Here is a 21,771-nt window from a genome sequence, read left to right as displayed (position 1 = left end):
CTCTTGCAAAGGGGCTTCAGGACAACTAAATTAGGCTCCTGTTTTGGAGCATCTTCCAAAGAAGTCTCCAGCTCTCCCTGTCCTTTAAAAGGTGCTTTGAGTGCTCTGTCCTGGAGACCCAGCTCCCACAGAAATCAGCAGGAGCCAGACCTCAAGGTGCTCAGCCACCTCTTGCAGGGAGCTTGTCTGCAGCCATAGCGGCCTCACCAGCTCTGGGAATCGAGCGCCGTGTACTTGGGGTTGTTCCGTAGTGCTGCTCACAGTGACGACCTGTGCCTGCCATAGCTTTGCTCTCTAATGGCCCCATGTGCATCAAGACCAGATACTGTTGACACAGGGTAAAGTTTACTTTTCAAACTGAAGGACTGAAGTGAAAATAAATGGAAATATCTTCAACTTTTGAAGGCCTGGAGTTTTAAGATTCTTTTAAATAGACGATGTAAATAAAATTCTTTCTTAAATGTACAGGGCTGACTAAATGACCCATCTTCATTTTTTACGGTTGATTTATAAATACCTGAAATTAAAGGACTAGAAAACATGCAATAAATCCTTCATATTTTAATAAATACGATGTATTTTGAGCATCCTCCAACAGCCATAATTTTGCTGTGTTAAATAAAGTAGATTTTATAGCGCTTTAATCAGATCATGATGGAACATTATGCAAAATATTATGCAATGTAATGCGAAGTAATTAATGCAAGCAGAGAAGTGGTAGGAATGTGAGACCGCTGAGCAGCATGCATTTGTGTCACACACTGCCTGCTGATTTTCCCAATTTCTTTCTTTCTTAGATAGTCGTTTCCCGTTCAGAACTCACAGCTCCACATGTCAGCTTTCAGCTAGACTCCCACCCCGTCTCTCCCCAAGTTGTTGTTGAGAATTCATTAGCAGATGATGGCTATACCCTGGTAGTGACTGGGAAAAAGGTGAGTGGTTCATAATCTGCTCCTTCTGTGCGCTGCGTAAACCTGCTTCAGAGCAGCAACTTTCAGTAAGAGAAACTATTCACACTGCTGCTTTATGCTCTGCATCCTCCCAGCCTTGCCATTCCCTTGGGAACATTGGAGGGGCAAGTTTCCTCCAAGATTTCCCCCCCACACACACTAAACAAACCGACGGCCTAATATTGAGAAATGTTTAAATAATGTAAGAGCTGTGATATAAACCAACAAAAGCCAGGAAATGCAAATTTTAAGGCTGAAACCCTGTCCTTAATTCAAGTGTTTGCAAAGAAAAAGCACACAATGGCTTAAGAAAAGAATGGTGCTCACAGTTTCCTGACTTTTGTTGGTTTCTGTCATAACATTATAACTTTCTAAGGAGGGTTGTGTGTGCAAGAGTTACATGGGTGTGTTTAAAATTGGGAGTCAGTGTTCACAGTAAGGCTTGAAAATTAGTTTAGCATGTAGTCTACAAAGGGTTAATAAAAGATGAAGAGCTGTCATAAATATGCTGTTGTCATAAGTAGATATGCATTGTAGAATAGGTTTAAAACATCAGCAGATAATATTACAGATAATCCTAAACCATAATCGTAAGCAATAATTTGACCCCTTGATTCCGTAAGAATTTACAGAAATACATCAGCCATTAGTAAAGATGGTTATTAATCATTTACTAGAAATGTATGAGATATTTATAAGAGTAATCTTCAAGAAAATGTCCAAAATAAGTTTAAGAAAGGTACTGAAGTGTAAAGAAGTATGATGTACTTATATAGTAATGTAATTATATACTAATTTTAATATTTTGATGGAGAATAATTCTTATATATTTAGAGCAACTATTACCGTAACTATCCTGGTATTTTAAACAATATAAATTTTAATTCATGTTTTACTTATAGTGTAGGTTTTTTGATGATAGATGTTAAAAAACAAGTACTTGGGCCGTCACATGCTGTAAGTGTGTCACAGATACTAATACAGCCTCGCCAAAGTTGAAATAGCCATCATGCCTATTTTTACAAACGTATGAACTAAGACATACTGAGATACACTGTTTTTTCCAAGAACTAGTGCAGAACTGGGAGGAGCGCACTGCTGTTTTCTTTTTCCATCAGCAAAAAATGCTATCTTGCTGTAAACACCAGATGCTGGTAGTAACTGTATATAACATTAAGATGCCTTTAGGGTTTCTCCCAAGCGAATTTAAAATCATGTCAGTTAAATTACTTATAAGATCCTATAATTACTGAGCTAAAGACAAGCCGAACCGCGGCTTGCACGTCTGAAACCTGAGTAGCACCAGAGCGCGTTGCATAAATAGAGACTCTCCTTGCCGCTTACTGTATGTATTAAAAGGGCCTGCGCATCATGTCTTTCCGTCGACAGATAACGAAGATCCCGCTGAAGGGGCCGGGCTGCCATCACTTCAGGTCCTGCAGCCGGTGCCTGCTGGCCCCTCCTTTCATGGAGTGCGGCTGGTGCAGCCAGCAGTGCCTCAGGTCTCCCGAGTGCCCCGGCGGCACCTGGACCCAGGAGACCTGCTTGCCTAGGGTTTATGAGGTAAAACAGTGGATTTCTCGTGTTTATCTCTGAGGGAAGAATGCCGTCTGCGCTCTGCGGACATTTTCTGTTTATTTGTATGCAGTTATGATAAATGAAGTGTCTGCCCTCCTCGACTTCCCCTCGGCCTCAGTGTCCATAAAGCCTCTGGCTGGATGCACGTACTCTCCCCGAAGGCCGCGGGCTGAGGCGCTGACGGTGGACGGTCCGTCTGCTCACCTCTCCTCTCAACGGGAGACCCTCAGCCCTGCAGAGCACCCGTGGTGGGGAAACAACAGGGGTCTGGGCCAGCCCGGCGGGCGTCTGGCGGGAAAGGCGGGTCACAAAAGGGAGCACCCTTCCTCTCAGGGCCCTCTGGAAGCGGGGAGGTGGCGGAAAGCACTTCCCGCCCACAGCCGCCACAGCCTGGCCCAGCGCAGGAGGCCTCAGGCCCCCGCTCCTCAAAAGTCCCTCTCTTCCCTACCTAAGCTCTGTGACAGAGCTGTCAACCAAAACACCACCCCGGGGCAGATGTTTCTTCCCAATATCCCTCCCCAGCTCCTTGTTCCCATGGGCCCACTCGCCGAGCCGGTGGCTGCACCCTTCCCCGGGGCAGGGGACAGCCAGAGGCCGCTGCCAGCCGGCCAAAGGCCATCAGGGGTGTGCGAGAACGAAACCGCACGGACGAGCAGAGAGCCGTGCCGGCGCGTTCCTGTTTTAATTTAGCTATGGTTAACGCAGGGTTCGTACTGGCCGGCTGTAGGTGTAACCGGATCGTCCCCTGTGAAGTGTGACATGGCTGTGAAGGCGGAGGTTTATAGGGCAGTTAACGGACTAGAAAACTGAGGGAAGGACAAGCATAAAACTTTCTGGTAGCGCCTATACCCACTTGCTTTTGTTAGTGCATTTAAACTACGCCATGTAGTTAAAAAAACCATTTTCCTTTATGGGCATACAGCCCATAAACAAGATGAAAATTCGACATGCTAAACTCTCAGAGAGAAAGGGAGACAAAAGGGGTTTTTAATTAAACACTATGTTTCTTTCAACCGGGCGGATGATTTCATGTGCAACAACTCTTTAAACGGCACACAGGCAAAACTGCTAATAATCTAGAAACAAATCTAGAAACACATGTGTACAGTGCGGTTTTTTTGTTTTCCATCTTCACCTTTCTTATACAAAATTTGGGACTAACACAGGCAAAATTCAATGAACAAACAATGAAGCATTATAGGAATCAGAACCAAAATGGATGGAAAGGGGGCGGGGGGGGCGGTTCGCCTTGCCTTCTATTGCCATTTACCTTTGGGCAAAGGAGATGTAAAAAAATTGCTAATGCAGAATGTGAATAGTTTACTTTTGCTTTATACAAGAACACATTTATTTCAAAAAGGCTGTATTAGATGATCAAATAGTCCTTTCGGGCCTTGGTTTGTATGAGACAATGAATCACCAATTCAAAGGGATGCACTGAGAATTAGTCCTGCTACTTTTTTATATACCTCTGGAGGCCCAAGCAACTCACCTGTCCTGCAGAGCTAGTTCTCCTTCCTAGAGCTCAAGCACAAGTAGCATCCCTTAATGTTTTTTTCTTGGCAAAACTCTCCAGCAGTGGCTGTATATTACCATGCCTCCAAAAAGATTTCAAAGGCTCTGAACTGCTTGGTTTCTGATTTTCGGAGGTGCTGAGGTCCTATAGCCCTGTTTAATTTCAATTATGAGTGTGTGCACTCAGCAGTTTAAGAACCAAGCGCCGGGAGCCCATGCAGAGATGCTTAGGCCGAGAGGTGCGTCCCCAAGGCCACCTTCAGTCCCTCTAAAGTGGGTGGGAGGACTCATCCAGGGGAGCGCGCCTTGGACGTGGGGCAGTGGGAGCATGCGTGGGGCTGGCCGGGTGCTCCCCCTCCCCATGTCGCTCAGCCCTGCCTGCTCAGCACAAGCCCAGTCTACCTCTGTAATGAATATGGATCTGTGGCACTGATGGATCTTAAAGTGAATCTTGAATTACAGCATGCCCGCGTTGGTAGGAGTTGCTTCTAGAAGGCTTGTAAGGAAAAAAATGCAGCTGAGTACTTAAATCCCTTTGGATTGCTAGCTGTTAAGACAGATTTCATGCTCTACTGGACCATGACATTTAACATGATTACTGAAAAAAATATAAAACAGATTATTCATCATCTTCTGATCTGTCTTTAAACCCATATGCATAAAATAGGAGAAACAAGCTTGTTTTGTTCCTAGCAAACAGAAGATGACCTGCTTTGCACAGCATCTGAAATTCAGCCCGAACCTCCCCCTAATACTTTGCAGTTTCAGAGAGACAGATTGCTTGAGATATGCCATACGATCACTTTAACCTGAGGGGAACAGAGAGCTTCTCTGAGGATCTGGTCCAGGGGACGTTAGCTAGCTAAGCCTTCAGCAGAGTTTTCCCAGGTTATTACGCAGAGTAGTGCACGATGGAAAAAAAAAACCCCAAGATTTTCCTCCCAGGAGGGATGGCAGAGAAGAAACCCAGCGTTTTGCCATGGCGTCCTGCAGATCCTTTGTCTCTCTGCCCTGCTTTAAGCACTTGGAGCTGTGGGTGCCGGGGAGCAGCCCCGCACCCCAGCCCTGTGGGGAGCACAGGGCTCCAGCTCTGCCCAAGCATCCCCCTGCTACAGACAGCACAGCAGGGCTGGCACCAGGACACGTGCCCACCACAGCCCAGCTCCCATCCCACACATCAGCACCGTACCCCGCTCCCAACCACCGCCTCTGCCAACAACGAGGCGTATTTTGTCAGCCTGGACAAGCAGTGCTAGAGGAAAGCTGGGGGACTCGAGGGAGTCTCCTGGGAGATGACTTGGTGCTGGAACAAATTGCAGGCATCTGCGTGCGGCATTCAGGTCATGCTGAAAGGTGAACGGCGTAAAAGAAGAAATAAATTGGTCTCCCTTTTGGTTCTTTGTTGTGGTTAAAAACCTGACATTGTTTGTTGTTGTTTTTAAAGTGAGTCATTTTAGCTGGCTTTTGTCTCAGATATATCAAGAACATCAGGCCTTCTGCTGCCTGTTTAGGTTGGAGGTTTTGCTGCAAATTTCACATGTGGTCTGTACATGTTCTTGCCTCTTAATTAAAATGAATGGGCTGTTGAAACTTTAATAAATAGATACTTTCTTCCAACGATTTATAAAATATGTGAGTGGATATTAGCATAATGGCTGTCAACATAAACAAAAGGAAAACACAATGCTTTGAATTTTTCCAAAAAGAAAAAGAGACGTTAACTTTCTCTCCCTTAACCCAAAGTCCAGAGAGCAGCAGGGACAAGCAGAATGGCGGGCCTTGCAGCAGGACTAGCTCCATGTTATCAGTGGAGTTTCCTTTCCATAGAGAACTTTTGAATCCTGAATTTCATAGCATTTATGACTGATTTAGGTTTTGCTTACTTTCTGTTACTACCTGTGCGATACAAGCACACAGAAGATTCCGACGTATACCTCAGTTCAAAGTCCAGGAGGTTCACTATTCATTCCTGTCGACTCTCTCAAGAATAAGTCTGGGAAACCAATTGACTTTCAGAGGTTTCATCATACAGAACAAGTGGAACAAAAATAAAGACACGAAAAAAAACCACTCTGGGGGAATTTCTGCAGAACTTAAATACAAATGTTTAAGATATGGTTTATTTTTTGTTATCTACTTAGAGGTCTTGCCTCCTAAATTTGCTGGCAGAATGTAGTAAATACTTTTACTCTCCCTCAATTAAGGCACATGGGCTGCTATCACAAGTCTCTTTTGGCAGATAAGATTGCTCAAAACCAGTTAAGTGCCTTCATTTTTTATTCTGTATGGCTTTGTCAAGCCTGATTTTAACGCCCTTATTTTGCTCACTTATGGATCACATTTCAAACTCTTCAAATGCCACATGTCAATGCATTATTGTACAAAACATCGAGACATCCTGTACCCCCACAGAGCAGTTTCAGTTTCTGCTAGGGTTTTGTTACTTCAAAAATAGATAGTGTGCTGAGATATTAAGTAGAGTGGAACACTGGGATCTGAAGTCAATCCAGATTTCGAAGACAAAAACCAAAGAAATAAGGGAAAGTTAAACTTGGGAATAACACAGACTCCACAGGGTACAGTACTGTTCCACGCTCTTAGCTGCAGTGTTGTGTGTCGGGGCTGTGCAAGCATCACTCCTTTTTTATGGGATTTGTGCAAAGGTACTGTTCCTGCATAGGTTCCCTCTTCTTTGCTCATTGAGAGCTGATTCAAAGCTCATTAAAATAGGAAAGATTCCTACTGGCTTCAGTGCATTTTAGATCAGACTCTTTGTCTGGTTTCTAATGGGGGCAGTAAATTTACCCATATAGAATATATGGTATAATTCTTTTGAAGTATTCTTCAGCTGCCTTTCTATCTACAATAGTTCATTTGTGAGAGTCTTGAAGTATAGCTACAAGAGAGTTGAAAAGAAATGCGCTGTCTTACTGGATTTCCAGATGAAATAATAGCCAAGCATCTCTCAAACACTTTCCTTTCAGCTTGAAAATTAAGTCGGGTCCTTTGAAAGGCACAGCTGTGTTGCATTTTAGGGGCAAAATTACTATCACTAAAGCATTAAGTCTAAGACATTTAGGCATTATGACCGCAAGCATAAATTTAGTCCTTCATTCTTTGTTGTTTGTCCAGTGGTACTGGTAAGTTTGCAAAATTATGCAGTATTGTTAAAAGTCCCCATAAACTCTGAACCAATGTCTTTATTTATTTTTTTTTTTTTTTTTACATGCAGTACTGACCAGTACTTTTACTGAGTTTTGCAAGACTTCTATAGTGTTCCTACATTTTTCCCACCATTGTTATATTTTACAGGACAATTTACAATATACAGAAAAAAAAAGCATTTCCTTTGTAGATTGTCTCTGTGTTTCTGAGGGGTAGTTTATTTTTAACTCGGAATTAGAGGTGACCAAATGTAAAAGATTTAAGGAAAGAATAGCAGAAGTCACGTTAACTTTATCACAGCCAATGCAATATCGGATTATGGTGTCTTTGAAGCTACTTCACTCTGAACCTGACTTTCATCAAGCTGACAAAAAATGGTCATTTGGGGGCTCTTTTGTGTTCAGCATTCAGCTTCTAACAAAATAAGTACATTGTATGTTTAACATGCCAGAAATAAGATGTGAAAGACAAGAACGGCAGGATTTAAAAGACTGTTACAATGCACAGCTTGTTCAGTGCCCCTAAACACTATCACTCAAAGCTTTCTAGTATAGGTTTTGTTATTTATTGCTACTGTCAGAGAAAGCTCATAATGTGACAAATGAAAGGTGAAGAACAATTAAGATGAATGGTAGAACATAGTCTACCAGAAGAAATGGTTTTCTAAAATTATTCCTTTGCACATTCTTTAACTCCATTTGAAGTTCAAGAAAGCTGATGTAACTAACACAGTATTTTTTTAACAGATTCTCCCGAGCAGCGCTCCCTTAGAAGGTGGGACAAAACTGACACTGTGTGGATGGGACTTTGGATTCAGCAAAAATAGTAGATTTGAATTAAAAAATACAGTAGTCCATATTGGAGGACAAATTTGTGCTCTGGAAGCAAAATCTAGCAACAAAAACAAGTAAGAAACCTAAAATAAGAATTTCCTTTTATACAGATATTCTTTATGTGGTATGTATTTTTTTACAGTATAAACATTCACTCTATAAGTGTCATCTCCAATTCTGAAATTTCAAACAGGAAACAATCCCTTGGTTTGATAAGCTCCCCAAGAAAAAAGTGCTTGAAAAGGAGATCAAATAAATCTAGTTAATGCTGATAGCTCCTGCAGCAGCTTTTTCTGGTTTGTCTGAGAAATGCTGTTCAACATCTGTGGGAGCTGGCAAGATCGAAACTATTCAAAGGCTTGAAAAGGGGGCAGGTTCCTTTTGCCAGGATCCTGCCAGGCTCAGTTATGCCACCTCCCTCTTCCTGATCTGTGAAACTGCTGGAGAGAAGTGTGAGAAGATGCAGGTATTTTGTCATCCAGAGGCTTATGACCCTCAGCTGCACCTCTCCTCCTCCTCCTCAGAAATAAGTATTTGAGACAGTGGGATAATGGCTTAACTTTAAGGCAGAGGTTATTCTGGTTGTCATCTTGAAGAAATAGGAAGTTCAATGAATATCCTCTCCCAGTTCAAAGCATATGACTAGCTATTACCAAAGCAATGTGCAAATCATGGCATGGCTTCCCTATTCATATATATAGCAGCAAAAAGGTCACCCTCCAGAAGTATTGAGCACTCTCCTAACTGCTATTCTGAACAGTCTTAATGCAAACAAAATGATTTAAGGAGACTACCTCATACATGAGACTGTGTAAATGTAATGTAATACATTGACACATGCTGGCACAAAAGTTCAAATTTAATTTTTGGTAATATTTAAATTTATACAACAAACTTGTGTATATGTTGCGGTTTTTTTCTAATCCTGTTGTCTGCCAAAATTTGGCACTAAATGAAAATTCCAAAAACCAACTCAGCCATTGAATGGGAGGTATTTGTTTTCTCTAGCATACTCCTTTTTTTCTGAAATGTATTTGATATACTAAAATTATTTTCTCTGGCCAAGTATAAACACCACAGTGTTTGTACTTAGTATTAAAGAAGATGACAACACTTCTTTTAGCTGTTATTTCTGAAATGTCCCTGACACGCATAGATTGATGATTTGTTTAGTATGGATCCTCCATTATTATGAGTTTGAAGTCGTTCTATTTTAATATAAAAAAATCAAGCCAAAAAAAAAAAAAGTAATCCCATCTTTTTCCTTGTTTTCCAAAGGCTGGAATGCACAGTTCCTGCTGCAAAAAATCCAAGTTTTAATATATCCAGTAGTGTTTCTGTTGGGCATGGCAAAACACTATTCAATACATTTTCGTACGTGGTAAGCACTATGATTAAAACTTTATTGTCAAAATTAACTTCAATATTAACTGGAAGGAGACTCCTCATGAGTCCAATCCAGTATGGTAATTCTATATTACTCTTTGCTTTATTATTACAACATCGAAATGGTAATAAATGTTTTAAGATTTTTCCTCTTCACATTTTGAAAATAATTTAACAATCCACTGTTCTTATTTTTACCCCACCTCAGAATCCTGTAATAACAAGTATCTCTCCCACCTATGGCCCCAAATCTGGAGGAACATTGCTAACTGTAGCTGGAAAATACCTAAACAGTGGAAAATCCAGAAGTATTTTTGTTGGTGACAAACCATGCACCTTGAAAAGGTAATGTACTTACTAAAAAGTGATGCCTTTAATACTGAAAAGGCTTGATTAAAATGTCTTGGAGTAAAAAAAACCGCACGTGTGCATTGCTTTCCTCTCCTCGTATTACATATTGGAGAATTGATACTGCAATAAGCGTGCAGTTCTGGATTACATCCTCAATTTAGGATGTCAGAAAGTTTCCTAGAAGGGACTACAGTTCCCGAGAAGACTTGTTTATTCTGTAATGCCTTCATTAACCTCATTAAAAGGTTGCATAGAGAAGTAGCAAATCAGCACCTAATGGACTAGAAACTGCACGTTTCCCATCATTTCTGTCACCCCGACTCCCACACACTCAGCCCTCTCTCTCTTGTATTAGCAAGAGCTGCTGTTCATCCAGCAGCTCCCAGTGAGTGTCCAGTGGGTGCGGGTTACCATTTCCTACTGGTTGGTTTGGTGGAAACCTGACCACTGTGGGAATGTGTATCCCATGCAGAGGAGGAGCTATTTCTGTGCTACTATCAGTGAACAGCCTCCAAACCAGAGGCTGCATCAGTTTGGGACTTTTCCTGGTATATATAAAATTGTTTTGTGGATTAAGACAGAATTTCTTGTGGCTCTGTACTGGATCCAGTAGGACCTCAGTCAAGAATCTTTGACACACTCTTTGTGGAAATGCCTTGAATCCCAGCTTAATATAAATGTTAAATACCAAGCACAGATTCTCTGCTATGGGCAGACAAGCGTTCTGAATTTGGTAGCCATTATACCACGGCGCAAATCCTGCTTGGTCCTGTTTTCAGATACAGCAGGATGGCTCCAGAATTGTCATCTCTGTGGCCAAGGGCAGAATCTGGCCCCACTGTGTCCCAGGAACAGGATGTCCCACAATTGCTCTGAATTTTGAGTCTCTCCTAATGATTATGGAAAGTCGTAGTGGTGAAACATCACACTTGCAGAGAACGTGGGGAAGCGGTAGCCTATTAGTTAATGTCAGACTCAGAGTCAGGACAGCTAAATTTTATTCTTTGCTGCTAAATGATGTATTGTATGCTTTTGATCAAATCAGCTAAGTCTGACTAAATCAAGAAAGGGATTTAGGTATTCAGGTCTGATATTTAATCACTACCAAGATCTTCAGCACTTCTGTTCAGTGGCTACTTAGTAGTTTAGGGTGGGATTTACTGATGTCATCATCTCAGCTGGTCAACTAATGGACAAATATATAAACCTTTTGGGAATGATTCATCTGATCCATTTGAGACATCTACTGTGGGGGTGAGATGACAGCCAGCTCAGAGGCAGACATCTGCTTTGATCAGGTGGACCTCATGTTATTGACCTGTAGTTGGGGCTTATCCAGTAAGCAGCCCCAGCACCCCTCTTTCTCACCAGCCAAGTCGTCTGGAGACTTCTACACAGGTCTTAACCAGTTTCTCAGGGCACGTATTTCTCTACCTAAACTGGCAGCTTTGCCCAGTTCTGAGGGCAGCTGGATCAAGGGTTTATTTTTTCCTTTAAAAGATGGTTAAAGGTTTCCAGATACATAGGAACAAATCACTAACCCCTACAGCACACCGTGAACGCCACCTTCCTGGAAAGCTTCAGAATTGGCAGCAAATGCCCCTTTTGTCTAATTTGGAGACAATCTCTCACAGCCTTTGAGAATGGCCTCACCTGGAGGGCTCCTGGATGTGGTTGGGCCCAAATTACTGAAACCGGCTGGTAGAGTTACATTTGCTTCTCCCATCAGTTGTTACCCTTGCCTCTGATGTGCCCTGGTCCCTGCTGCCATACTTCATGTGCTTCAAGCTTCAGGATCCTTCCCCCTCTCTGCTGCCCACTCACCCGCTGAGCTCAGTGTAGGAAAAGGACTTCCAGGGCCAAGCATGAGAGAGCAAGGGAAAGGTGAATATCCCAGAGACTCTGCTGCTGTGCTGAATTCAGCCAGCTCTTCCTGAATTTTCACCTTCTCCTCCCTTCTCCTTGCCTTCTGCCTGCCCCTCAATGCACCTGCAGTCAGCAGGTGCCCCCAGGGCAGGACATCTCTGACACCAGCACCTTTTCTTGAGGTTTTTAACACAGGGTAAATCCTGTGGATTGGAAAGAGAAAGATGCTATCCCTTGGTTACAGCAGAACAAGCCATTCTCCTTAAACCTGGACCCTGCTGTTGTTTTCCAGGCTGGAAGATGCCTTGGCAGGGTTCAGGGGTTGATGTGGCTGTCGCCAGCACTGGGGAAACACCTTCCAGCAGGCAAGGTGCAAATCAATCAAATTAAGATGAATCTTGAGCCTAAGCAGTGGTGTTGCTGTTTCTACCTCACGCCGTGCTTATTTGTTGCAATATGGTCATCCAGCGTGGGAATTAATGACTTTTTTTACAAGCAGATCCTTAGGAGGGTTGGGGCTCGCTAGAGGACAGTGTTTTAAACCAAGTACCTGTTTCATAATGCTGACAAGAAAGCACTTTTCTGTTCTTCCAGAGTATCGGTGAGCACTGCGGAGTGCTACACTCCAGCGCAACGAATTCCCCAGGAATACCGTGTGAGGGTGGGAATTGATGAAGCTATTCGAGATGCAAGCGGTCATTTCATGTACAGAGAAGACCCCGTTGTTTTAAAAATTCATCCAGCCAAATCTTTTCTTAGGTGAGTAAAAGTTTCTTATAGAAATAAGAAAAGTAATGAATGAAAGAAGAATGGCTATGCTGTGCAGCAATCTATCAAAAGAAATTGCATTTTTATCTCTATCTGCCATGCCAATTGCTTCTATTATGGTGCAGTTGCAGAGGGCAGATATTTCCTTTCAGAGGTGAAAGAGAAGGGGGAAGGGAGCCTCTTTTCTTTATGTGATTTAACTCCTAGCTGCTGCTGAGCGTACCTGTGATGTCCTGCTGAGATACCTACTGTACAGCTAAGTGTGTCTCCTATACTGCATCTGGACATTACACTGATTAGTGAGAAAAATCATTTAATGTGACAAGTCAGCAGTACTCAGGAGAGCAAATGGATTTTAAAATAGTCTAAATCCAGTGCTACATAAATATTATGAATATATATGTACAGTAGTATGTGTGTGTTTTTAAGTGACACATTTATGGTCTCAGTAGCTTTAATCCAAGCCATCTGTCTTTGCCAAAAAAATGTCAGCAGTAAAAAAGACACCTTTTTCAGCACCACTGAAAGCAATAAGTTAAGTAAGTTAGCAAATGCTAAGTACAGGTATACACCCTCCTTTAAAATGTGCACATTTGTTTTATATCCTGGCATACCATATTTTTTAAATTAGTTCTTTTTTCCTGTATTTGTTTAATTGTTATAGCAAGTGTAAAATTTGTTTCCCAGAAAAAGAATCTCACTGCTCAGAGCTATGTATTTGCATTCACCCCATATATCCCTAATTCTAGTTTTATGTTGTCACTTACTCTAAAATATACTTTGTAATTAAGATTATCATAGCAGATGTATCATTATCCTACTCATCTTCTTCTTTTTTTTTTTTTTTTTTTTTTTTTTCCTAGTGGTGGAAGTACAATCACAGCTCAGGGAATCAACTTGAACTCAGTGTGCTTTCCTCAGATGGTGATTACTGTACCTAAACTGGGAATGAACTTCTCTGTGGTGAGTCAGTCTTGGAGAAGACAATCTGTTATCTTGACATCTTCGTGTGGTGAATGGCACAGAATTTTCAGTCAAAATACTTTGATTTTTGCCTTGAAACTTCAGGGCTTCCACCGACATTTTGGTGTTTTCTGCACAGACTGTTTCCACTTCATAGGCAAAACTCAACAACAAATTTGAAATTAAGCCTGGGGTAGAACAACAGTTTCCAATATGGTCTTCGAAAGAAATAAGGCTTTTACAATATCTGATAACAAGATTTTTATATTGCAATTTAACAATGCAAATTCAGTGACTAAATGTAGAGCAATGCAATACAGGTATGTCAGATCACATGTCAAATTCAAATGCTACTGTGATAGGTAGGAAATATATTCAAATAATGACTGTGGATATAAATGAAAATGGAGCAAGTGTCAAAGAAAGAGGAAAAGTAAATATGTAAAATCAAAAGTAAGTATTATTTTGAAGAATTTCTGATTGCCAAATTACCTATTAGGGTAAATCTTTCCTAACTTGTAGAACTTCAGCAACTAAGTTTTAAGAGAGGTTTGGACTTTTGCAGTTGGGTACCTCTGCATGAACAGAGGGTCAGTCAGGGATCTGAGCCTTCTTTTGTTACCTGAGTTGATAACACACAGTGTCTAAATCTAAATAAGGTGTTCAGATATGACCGTGTGATCTACTTTAGTTTTTGTAAGGCAAAGATGACATTTATTGGCTAGTTGTACTGGAACGGTTTCCTGTAAGCTTTTGCCTACACATTTGTCTTGCACCTCCAACATTTTTGTATCCTGTAAGGTCTGTTTAGCCTAACTGAGGCTAAATTGAGCTACACTCTTTATGACATGCTCTGTTACTGCTCATATTCTCATTTTATTCCTAATGATCATCATACACTATTTCCTGTATTGAATTCTAAGTATTAGGCCTAGGTTTGCTCAAGGCATTTTAAACAGTATGTCTGCAAATTTGCAGTCTTTTATAGCTTCAAGGTCATAATATTCTTCATGCTCCTAATTTGTATAGTATTATGAGTGTCGGGACCTGAATTTCAGCTGGATGTAATCGTGGTTTGTAATTTAATGGGTTCAGGTATTAATCTGAAAATCAGTGCCCCTGCAATGAAACTCGGTGTTCAATGTTATCAAAAAAGACACTTTACCCATGAGTTGGAAAGCAAAACATTTCAGTGAAATCAACCAAACTCAAAATTTATTAGGTTTTGAGTAATGTGGGCGTGATTATTTCTAAGTACAAAAGAGTTCCAAAGAAAAGATCATTGCTGAAATCAGCTCTTTAGATTTTCCTTTGTGTGGATTTGAGCAGTGTTTCTTTTGAAGTAAAGATCGTTCACTTGCTTTCTCTGTTGCCCTGTGAGAATATGCAGTATTGCTTCTCTTCAGGCCCTGATTCTGCATACCTTGCTTGTCAAATATTTGGGACTTCCTCAGAAATTGAACAGATTTGAAAGGATCTGAAGGTTTAAAGAACTAAATCCACTGTCCAAACATGACTGGCAACTCCAGGCAATGAACACTGTAGAGTTTACTCTCTCCCCCAAATACTGGGAAGCAACCTTTCCTTTGAGCAATGGTTTGCTGCCATCCTGCCTTTTAACCTCCTGTTAAAAAAGACATGGACATATACAGTCAGAATCATCTCCCTTATTCTTTTTCTTTTCATACGTTGCAGCACATGTAATATTTGCCAGCACACAGAAGAGGCAGGTCTGAACCTCCTTTTCCATAAGGATATCTGTCCCCTACCACTGCTGATCTCTAAGAATCTGCCCCAGTGTAAAAGCAGCTGTACACAAGTTCATTCTCCCTCCACAAAGAGTGGAATATAACCTCAAACAGTTTATAATCCAGAGTGTTTTATACTTTGACACTGCCCACGCAATATATTTTGCTCTACTGAAATGAAAGGCTTCTGGCACTCAGTGGCTTTCCCTGCTTCTGTGGCAGCTCAGCTCTGCTTGCCATTTATTCTGCCACTAGTCTTTACCTGGAGCTTATTTCTCAAGGAAGGATATTAGTTCTCAGGGAGGAGTGAAGATTTATAAGTGGCAAAACAAGATTGCACAGTGTAACTGAGGAAATCGCTGGCAGAGGATGCCTATGGCTGCAGCCTGCCCATCCTACACTGGAGATTCTGGGCCCTATACATGAGCGATATGCCAAAAAGCCAAACTTTCATCCAGTCATTACAAAAATAAACAACGATGAGGAACTATTTCCAACAAGGATCCAGAGCACTGCAATGACCAGCTATCCCATTTATAAAGGAGAAAACACGTTGTGGTCCTGAGTAGACCAAACCCAGACAAACAGTACAATACAAACCAAAATGATTAAGAAGTCCTATAGCTGAGGTTATATATCTTTTTTGCTTCCTTAGTTTGGAAGAGGAGAGCTAACTGAGTCATTTTTTTTAATTGTTATTTAAGCCCTTTTTCTTTTCAGTTTTCTCTCACCAGCCTCCTCCAAGAAGCTGCTTTTGTCAGCGTTCAGAAACTCTGGCTCTTGGGAAAACCAAAGCCAGCATTGAAACACATCCCAAAGCATCAAAGGAAAGTACAGCTGGGAGGGACCACAAATGTACCCAGACCACTGCCTGATGGATATTTGTCTAGGCTGTTATTAAAGCTCCTTGTGAAAGAAATTTCACAACCTTGCTTAAACAAGCTTTGGAGAGGGCTGCTCTACCTGCTTACCTAGTGGTTTGGAAAGACTTCTAATAATTAACCCAAATCCTAGCTGCTAATTTGCTATCTTCTTGTTTAACCCTCAGTGGACACAAACAACAGGTTACCAGTCTCTCCTGCTAATTTTACATATTTGCACTACATCATGATTCAGCCTTTCTCTTTTCCAGTTAAAACAAACCAAACCACTCCAAATTCTCCTGGTAAGTGTTGTTTCCTAGAGCTCTGCTCATTCTTTCTGCCACCTCCCAGGCCCTCTCCCATTTGCCTAAAACTGGTGGTGCCCAGTTCAAAAGAGGTCTCACCTTTTCCTGTCAGCTATCTGTCCCCAGGCCCTTAATTCACTCCCTCAGGCTTAACTGTGGGCTAGAGCCCTGCTGGAGTCACAGTGCGAGTGGAGGGTCACTTCTGTGAGCAGCAGGAGCTGTCGGGCATGCTCAGGATCCCAAAGCCTCAGGGAGCAGAGCCAGCTGACACCCTGGGGCGTTTGCTCTTCTCTGCCTCTTTCTTTCCATCCCGGTGGAAAAGATGAGCGGTACAACTGGTAAAAGAGCTTTTCTGGAACAACTCCCCATAAGAAATGCAGTTTCACTGAGACTGAAAAGGTTTGAGGACAATATGCCAGCCCCCTATAGAAGAAACATTTAAGTTGAGCTTTTCAGATTTCATGTTTGAAGTTCAGTATTTCTGAGACTTTTTCTTCTATAAGGCAAAGATGCCTTGCTTCAACTTTATCATTTTAATTTCATATTTATTTAAATTTCCATAAAATTATTCAATACTGTGTTCACAGTAGCTGTGTTTATATTACATTCTATGTTAACACTATCAAAATAATACACTTTGCCTTCTTCAAGTTTGGTATTTCAATGAGTGAAAAAAATGTTCTAGAGTTATTGAACCATATGTTTCAATGCTTGCAATGTGTTTCTTTTTAATTTCTATTTCATGAGGGTTTTTGACCATTTGTTCTGACTAGGAACAAAAAATATGAATTTAGGCACTTTAGAAATTCCCAACAGCTCTAGGTAATGCATAAGGATACACAAACCCTCTCACTTCTGCTCACACATCCAGTTCCTATGTGAGGTGCACAAGGAGGGAAGCAGCTCATTCCTTCTTTTCACGTTGCATTGTGCCTGTAAAAAAGCTTTGCAGTTTGGAATGGTGTTTGATCAGGAGCCTGTTTACAAAACAAGTGTCTTCTAACCTCTGCTATAAGTTTTGCTAGATGATTCTTCTGCTTTTGAAGCACTCGAAGCCAATATTTTCTCTTTTAAAGACTGTACTTCGCATTGATTCCCCAATAGTGAACAAGTGGTCATTTGGGCTTTCTTTGCTGTAACATTTTTAATATTCCATCCATTAACTAATTTGGCTATATATTTCCACTGCTTAATCTCTTCTAACCATGAATGTCCCAAGATATGCAAGGTTGCAAAATTAGGGAGAAGCACCTTTTAATGCATGATCTTCAACAACTGACCTTGTAGCTACACAAGATCATCTCTTTCCACAGACTTTTAATTATTTCTTCAGTAAGTAGTCTGTTGAATGATCTTTAGCATTTCTTAATTGCTCCCTACCCTTTCCTTCTGTATTACAGGAGAATTTTAAAATACGCTAAAGTTTCTTTGGTGTTTACAAGTCCACAAACAATCCATACTTATAATATTCATCAAAATGCCTAGAATTCACCTGCAAGTGTCTACCTTAGAATTATTAAATAATGATAGAATAAATTCCTTGGAAACTGTGGATGGCAAGCATGTGATTACTGAAGATATTCCTGACTACCTATCCAAAGATACGCAGGGCTGGATCCTCTGTCTGTGTTGACTCTGTGGCATAAAGCTGCCACAGAATCCCAGCAAAGAGTTTCCCTCACGAAGGGGAACCACTGGCCTTTCTTTCTGTGCTGAATCTGCATCTCATGCACATCTCCTGCCAAGGAAAAAGTGCAGCAGTTGGTGTCAGGGAAAAGCCCACACTGTGAAATCACCAGGGTGCCAGGGATGTGGTGCTAGCAGGTACATTGACCATCGCAAGCCCAGGGAGAAATTTAGACTACCAGTCAGTATTGGTCGTATTGTCCGAAGGGCTGGTTCTTAGACCCAGGAGCAAGAGAGGTTTTACTCTACCTTCTGGTCTAATGATCTGATAGACTGGAAGTATCATCTCCCATGCCTTCATCCAAGAAGACAACTAGAATAAAGGTGCTACTGATCCATTAGGCCATTCATTGTGCTATGTGAAGTGGCAGCAAAAGCCAACCAGTTCTCTGAAAAATCTTCAAGGTACCCTGCTTGAGTGTCACTGCCCAGTTTCTCACCTACACCAAAAAGCTTTCTGAATGGGCTTTCCTCAAGTCAGACCTGAATTCCCATCTCTTTCTGTTGAGAAATCATCCTTTGGCAAAGACAGTTGGAGAGTCTCCCGGTATGTATTTAACCTCATTCATCTTTCATTCCTCACTGGAACTCCAAAAGTTTACTTTTTATGAAAGGACAAATTGGCCCTTTTCTCCCTTCTGACTGCTACAGATCCTGTAACACACATCCAACTGCCCTTCTCTTATCTGGGTCAGCTGCTGGGAGACCTCTGGAGCTCAGAGATCCTCCCTCATACTTTTCCTGTTGTTCTATCAGATGAAAAAAATTGAATTGGGCACTGAAGTTCAGATTCTGTAGGTCAGGTTTGAATTAATTGCCTCAAGGGTCATATTTTACAAATGAAACAAGAATACATACCTTTAAGTGATGAGTCATATACATTGTGCAATGGATTATTATTCCCTTTGGGGTTTAGTATTTACTTACGCTTGTGAAATGCTCCATAATTTTTACATCTTTTCTTCCTTATTGTCTTCAGATGTAGATTATAGTCACAAGAAGAAAGTAGGCTTAGCTTTTAAAGTGAATGTACTTTAAAGCCTAATTAAATAAAAGTTAAAGGTGCTGGGTGATAGGCAGTATCTTAACTGAGAAGGCAATAGATTGAATTAGGGTTTTTTTTCTTATAGATCGTCAATCCAATATTTCTTGAAAACTAAACCGTCATATTCTTCAATTGCTAAAACCAATTTCAAGGTAAAAATGTCATGTCAAATCATGTACCAATAAGGGCATTGCAAATAAGATTTTTCTTGACCTTACCAATCAGTCACATTGCATCCCCTCCAAAGAGTATTATTAGATTTTTATCATTTTCTGAAAGCTTCCTCTTCAGAGACCAGCCTGATAAAGTAAAGTATCTGATTCTAATAGATAGCCACAAACAAAGTTATGAATACCACTGCTATTCATTTAAGGGACATCACTACTCTACAGTAGATAAAAAGTCTAATGAATTTACATTAATCAAAAATATAATGATTACCTGGGACATATTTGGGTTTATAATTATATATATTTTAGTAATCCCTTTTTAGAATCGACACAATATGATAAATATCTTTACAAATATTCATATATAATGGAAAAGTATGGCTTGACCATCCATTATACTAATGATGCATCTTATTACCATACTGATTCCAATGAATTTCTAGATCCCTGTGATATAACAAAGCCTGAGATATAGTCAGTGGTGTATAACAAGGTATTCAAAAGAGGAAGAACAGAAGAGCAAGAACAGTCTAATACTGTAGGCAAATGGAACGAAATTCTCCTTTGTCTTGTGTCCCACAGATTACCTTGTTGTCATGGGGGGTGCACAAATATTTCTGAATTTGTGCTAGAATCTAAACGGGCTGTTAGTTACATGGGTGCAAGTCCCATTAACATCACTGAGAACTACACCAAGTTATTTAACTGAGTGCCGAACTCTCAACTCACAGACAGGTAACCCTTGTAGTAAAGCTCTAAAACTCTAGTGCTCAGTTTCAGAGCCTTGAAAATGTTTCCCTCAGCAGATTCAAGATTTCACAGTATTATGCACAGAAACACGAATTGCTGTAGTGATAACCAGAAGTGCTGATTTGTAGATAATTTAATCCCACTTTTCAAGCTAATGTGAGTATATAACTGATATAGCTTGAACGGTTATGTTACTGAATTGAAAGACCAAAATTACATTGCATTAATTTAGCATATTAGAGACAAATGTAAACTAATTTCACAGCTCCTTCAGGCAGCTTTTTCTAATGAGAACCAATTTAATTTGAAAAACAAAACAGAAAAATATATATTTTTTGGCCTTCTCTAGATGCGCGAAGGTATTCAACAGCACTGTTGCGTTTTCCAGGGAAATTGCTGGTAGAATAAACATAAGATTTATGATGACTAGGAGCTAAGCCCCATTCTCACTGGGGCAGATGTCAGCCACTCTATTTATATTTAAAAAAAAAAGAAAAAGTGTAATCTCTGCTGTCAGGGCACAGTGTACACGGAACTACTTACAGGAGGTTTATACAGTTGAAAGAGAAATACTTGTGTGGAGCTGAAGCAACTCTGTTTGTGCCAGAATTCCTTCAACCATATCCACGGTAGGCAGCGTGAAAGGGAGGCACAGAGAAGGAAGTACACGATACAATCACAAACAAACCGCTCTGCAGCTTGCGTGATGCTGCCCAGCACCCACCGTGCCTCCCATCGACGCTTGTAGGTGTGCTGTTGACATTATAATCAAATTAGTCATGTAGAAACCTTCACAGTCAAGAAAGACAAGTTGACCCTTCTAGAGCACCGTTAATCTAATTAAAGCTGTTGTCTAAAATGGATCAGATGAATCCCACTCTAGGTGAGCCTGTTCCCCTCTGTTGACTATAAAGGCAGTTCAGACAACTAACTCCAGTGCAGGTGTCTGGATGCAGGCTGGATGAATCCTGTCTGCAAGGATTCATATTATCCCTGCAAACTGCCTAAACTCAGCTTCAGATCAGGCTGCCTGCAGATCCCCTCTGTCCTTGCTTGCAACACAGCAGTCCTTTTAGGAAGTACCTGGGTCCATCCCGTCTGTCTCCCAAGTCCTGTGTCAAGGCAGTATGGGGTAGAGGGAGGCACCCGGGCCAGACATTTCACACTGGATCACACCCCCACGGCACAAACTGTGCTCTGGCAGGTCTTCTGGAGCGTGGGGTGCACCAGCAGCTTTCCCCCAGGATGCAACTCCGGAGCAGGCCCTCACGAGGAATAACGGCGGAGTGAGGGGCAAGCGCGGCTTCACGCCTGTTGTCAGGCAGCTCCCGCGCTGCAGTAAGGGGCAAACATCTCATCCCCGCTGATCCGAGAGACAACGTGAAGCACGTCCCGCAGTCAACGCTCCCAGGAGGGACTTGCATGACACCTGCGTAACTAAAGCACCAAATGCTGCGTGTCCGGGGCCTTACACATACATTTTTAGAAAGAAGATACACTTTGCTGAGCTTTCATGGCCCAGAATCCCATGGGGGCTTTGGCTTTAAAGCACTTTCTCACAGAGTCTGTAGTGCCTTTCTGGAACCGTAGCAATTTAGCTATGCTGTGGGTAAATGGTGTTTTACTTCTGTTTTCCGCTATTTCAGTCAGATTCACTGGCCCTGTCTTTACCTTCTCCTCTGGTCCCTTGCTATTGCTTTGGTAGTAAAAAAGGAAGAAAAACCCATGTGGCAGTCACTCTGATATAGGCTGGGTAAGCTGAATTGTGGCTGCTCAGTACATCAGGCTAGCCTCCTAATGGTCCTTGGCTTTGGAAATAATTTTCCATT

General features: G+C 41.4%; 1 protein-coding gene across 2 annotated transcripts in view; it reads left to right on the top strand.

The window, feature by feature from the left end:
• Positions 1 to 21,771, top strand: part of MET (MET proto-oncogene, receptor tyrosine kinase) — an 89,795-nt gene that overhangs the window by 44,625 nt on the left and 23,399 nt on the right. For both annotated transcript variants that reach the window (XM_049814427.1, XM_049814428.1), the window contains exons 4-10: positions 798 to 932; positions 2,340 to 2,513; positions 7,955 to 8,115; positions 9,320 to 9,422; positions 9,636 to 9,772; positions 12,239 to 12,403; positions 13,276 to 13,375. In XM_049814427.1, coding sequence (XP_049670384.1) covers positions 798 to 932; positions 2,340 to 2,513; positions 7,955 to 8,115; positions 9,320 to 9,422; positions 9,636 to 9,772; positions 12,239 to 12,403; positions 13,276 to 13,375 — 975 coding nt within the window. The remainder of the gene's footprint in view (positions 1 to 797; positions 933 to 2,339; positions 2,514 to 7,954; positions 8,116 to 9,319; positions 9,423 to 9,635; positions 9,773 to 12,238; positions 12,404 to 13,275; positions 13,376 to 21,771) is intronic.

Source organism: Accipiter gentilis, chromosome 11 (assembly GCF_929443795.1).
Source record: "Accipiter gentilis chromosome 11, bAccGen1.1, whole genome shotgun sequence".
NCBI classification, from domain to species: Eukaryota; Metazoa; Chordata; class Aves; order Accipitriformes; family Accipitridae; genus Astur; species Astur gentilis.
This window is presented reverse-complemented; position numbering and strand designations above follow the sequence as displayed.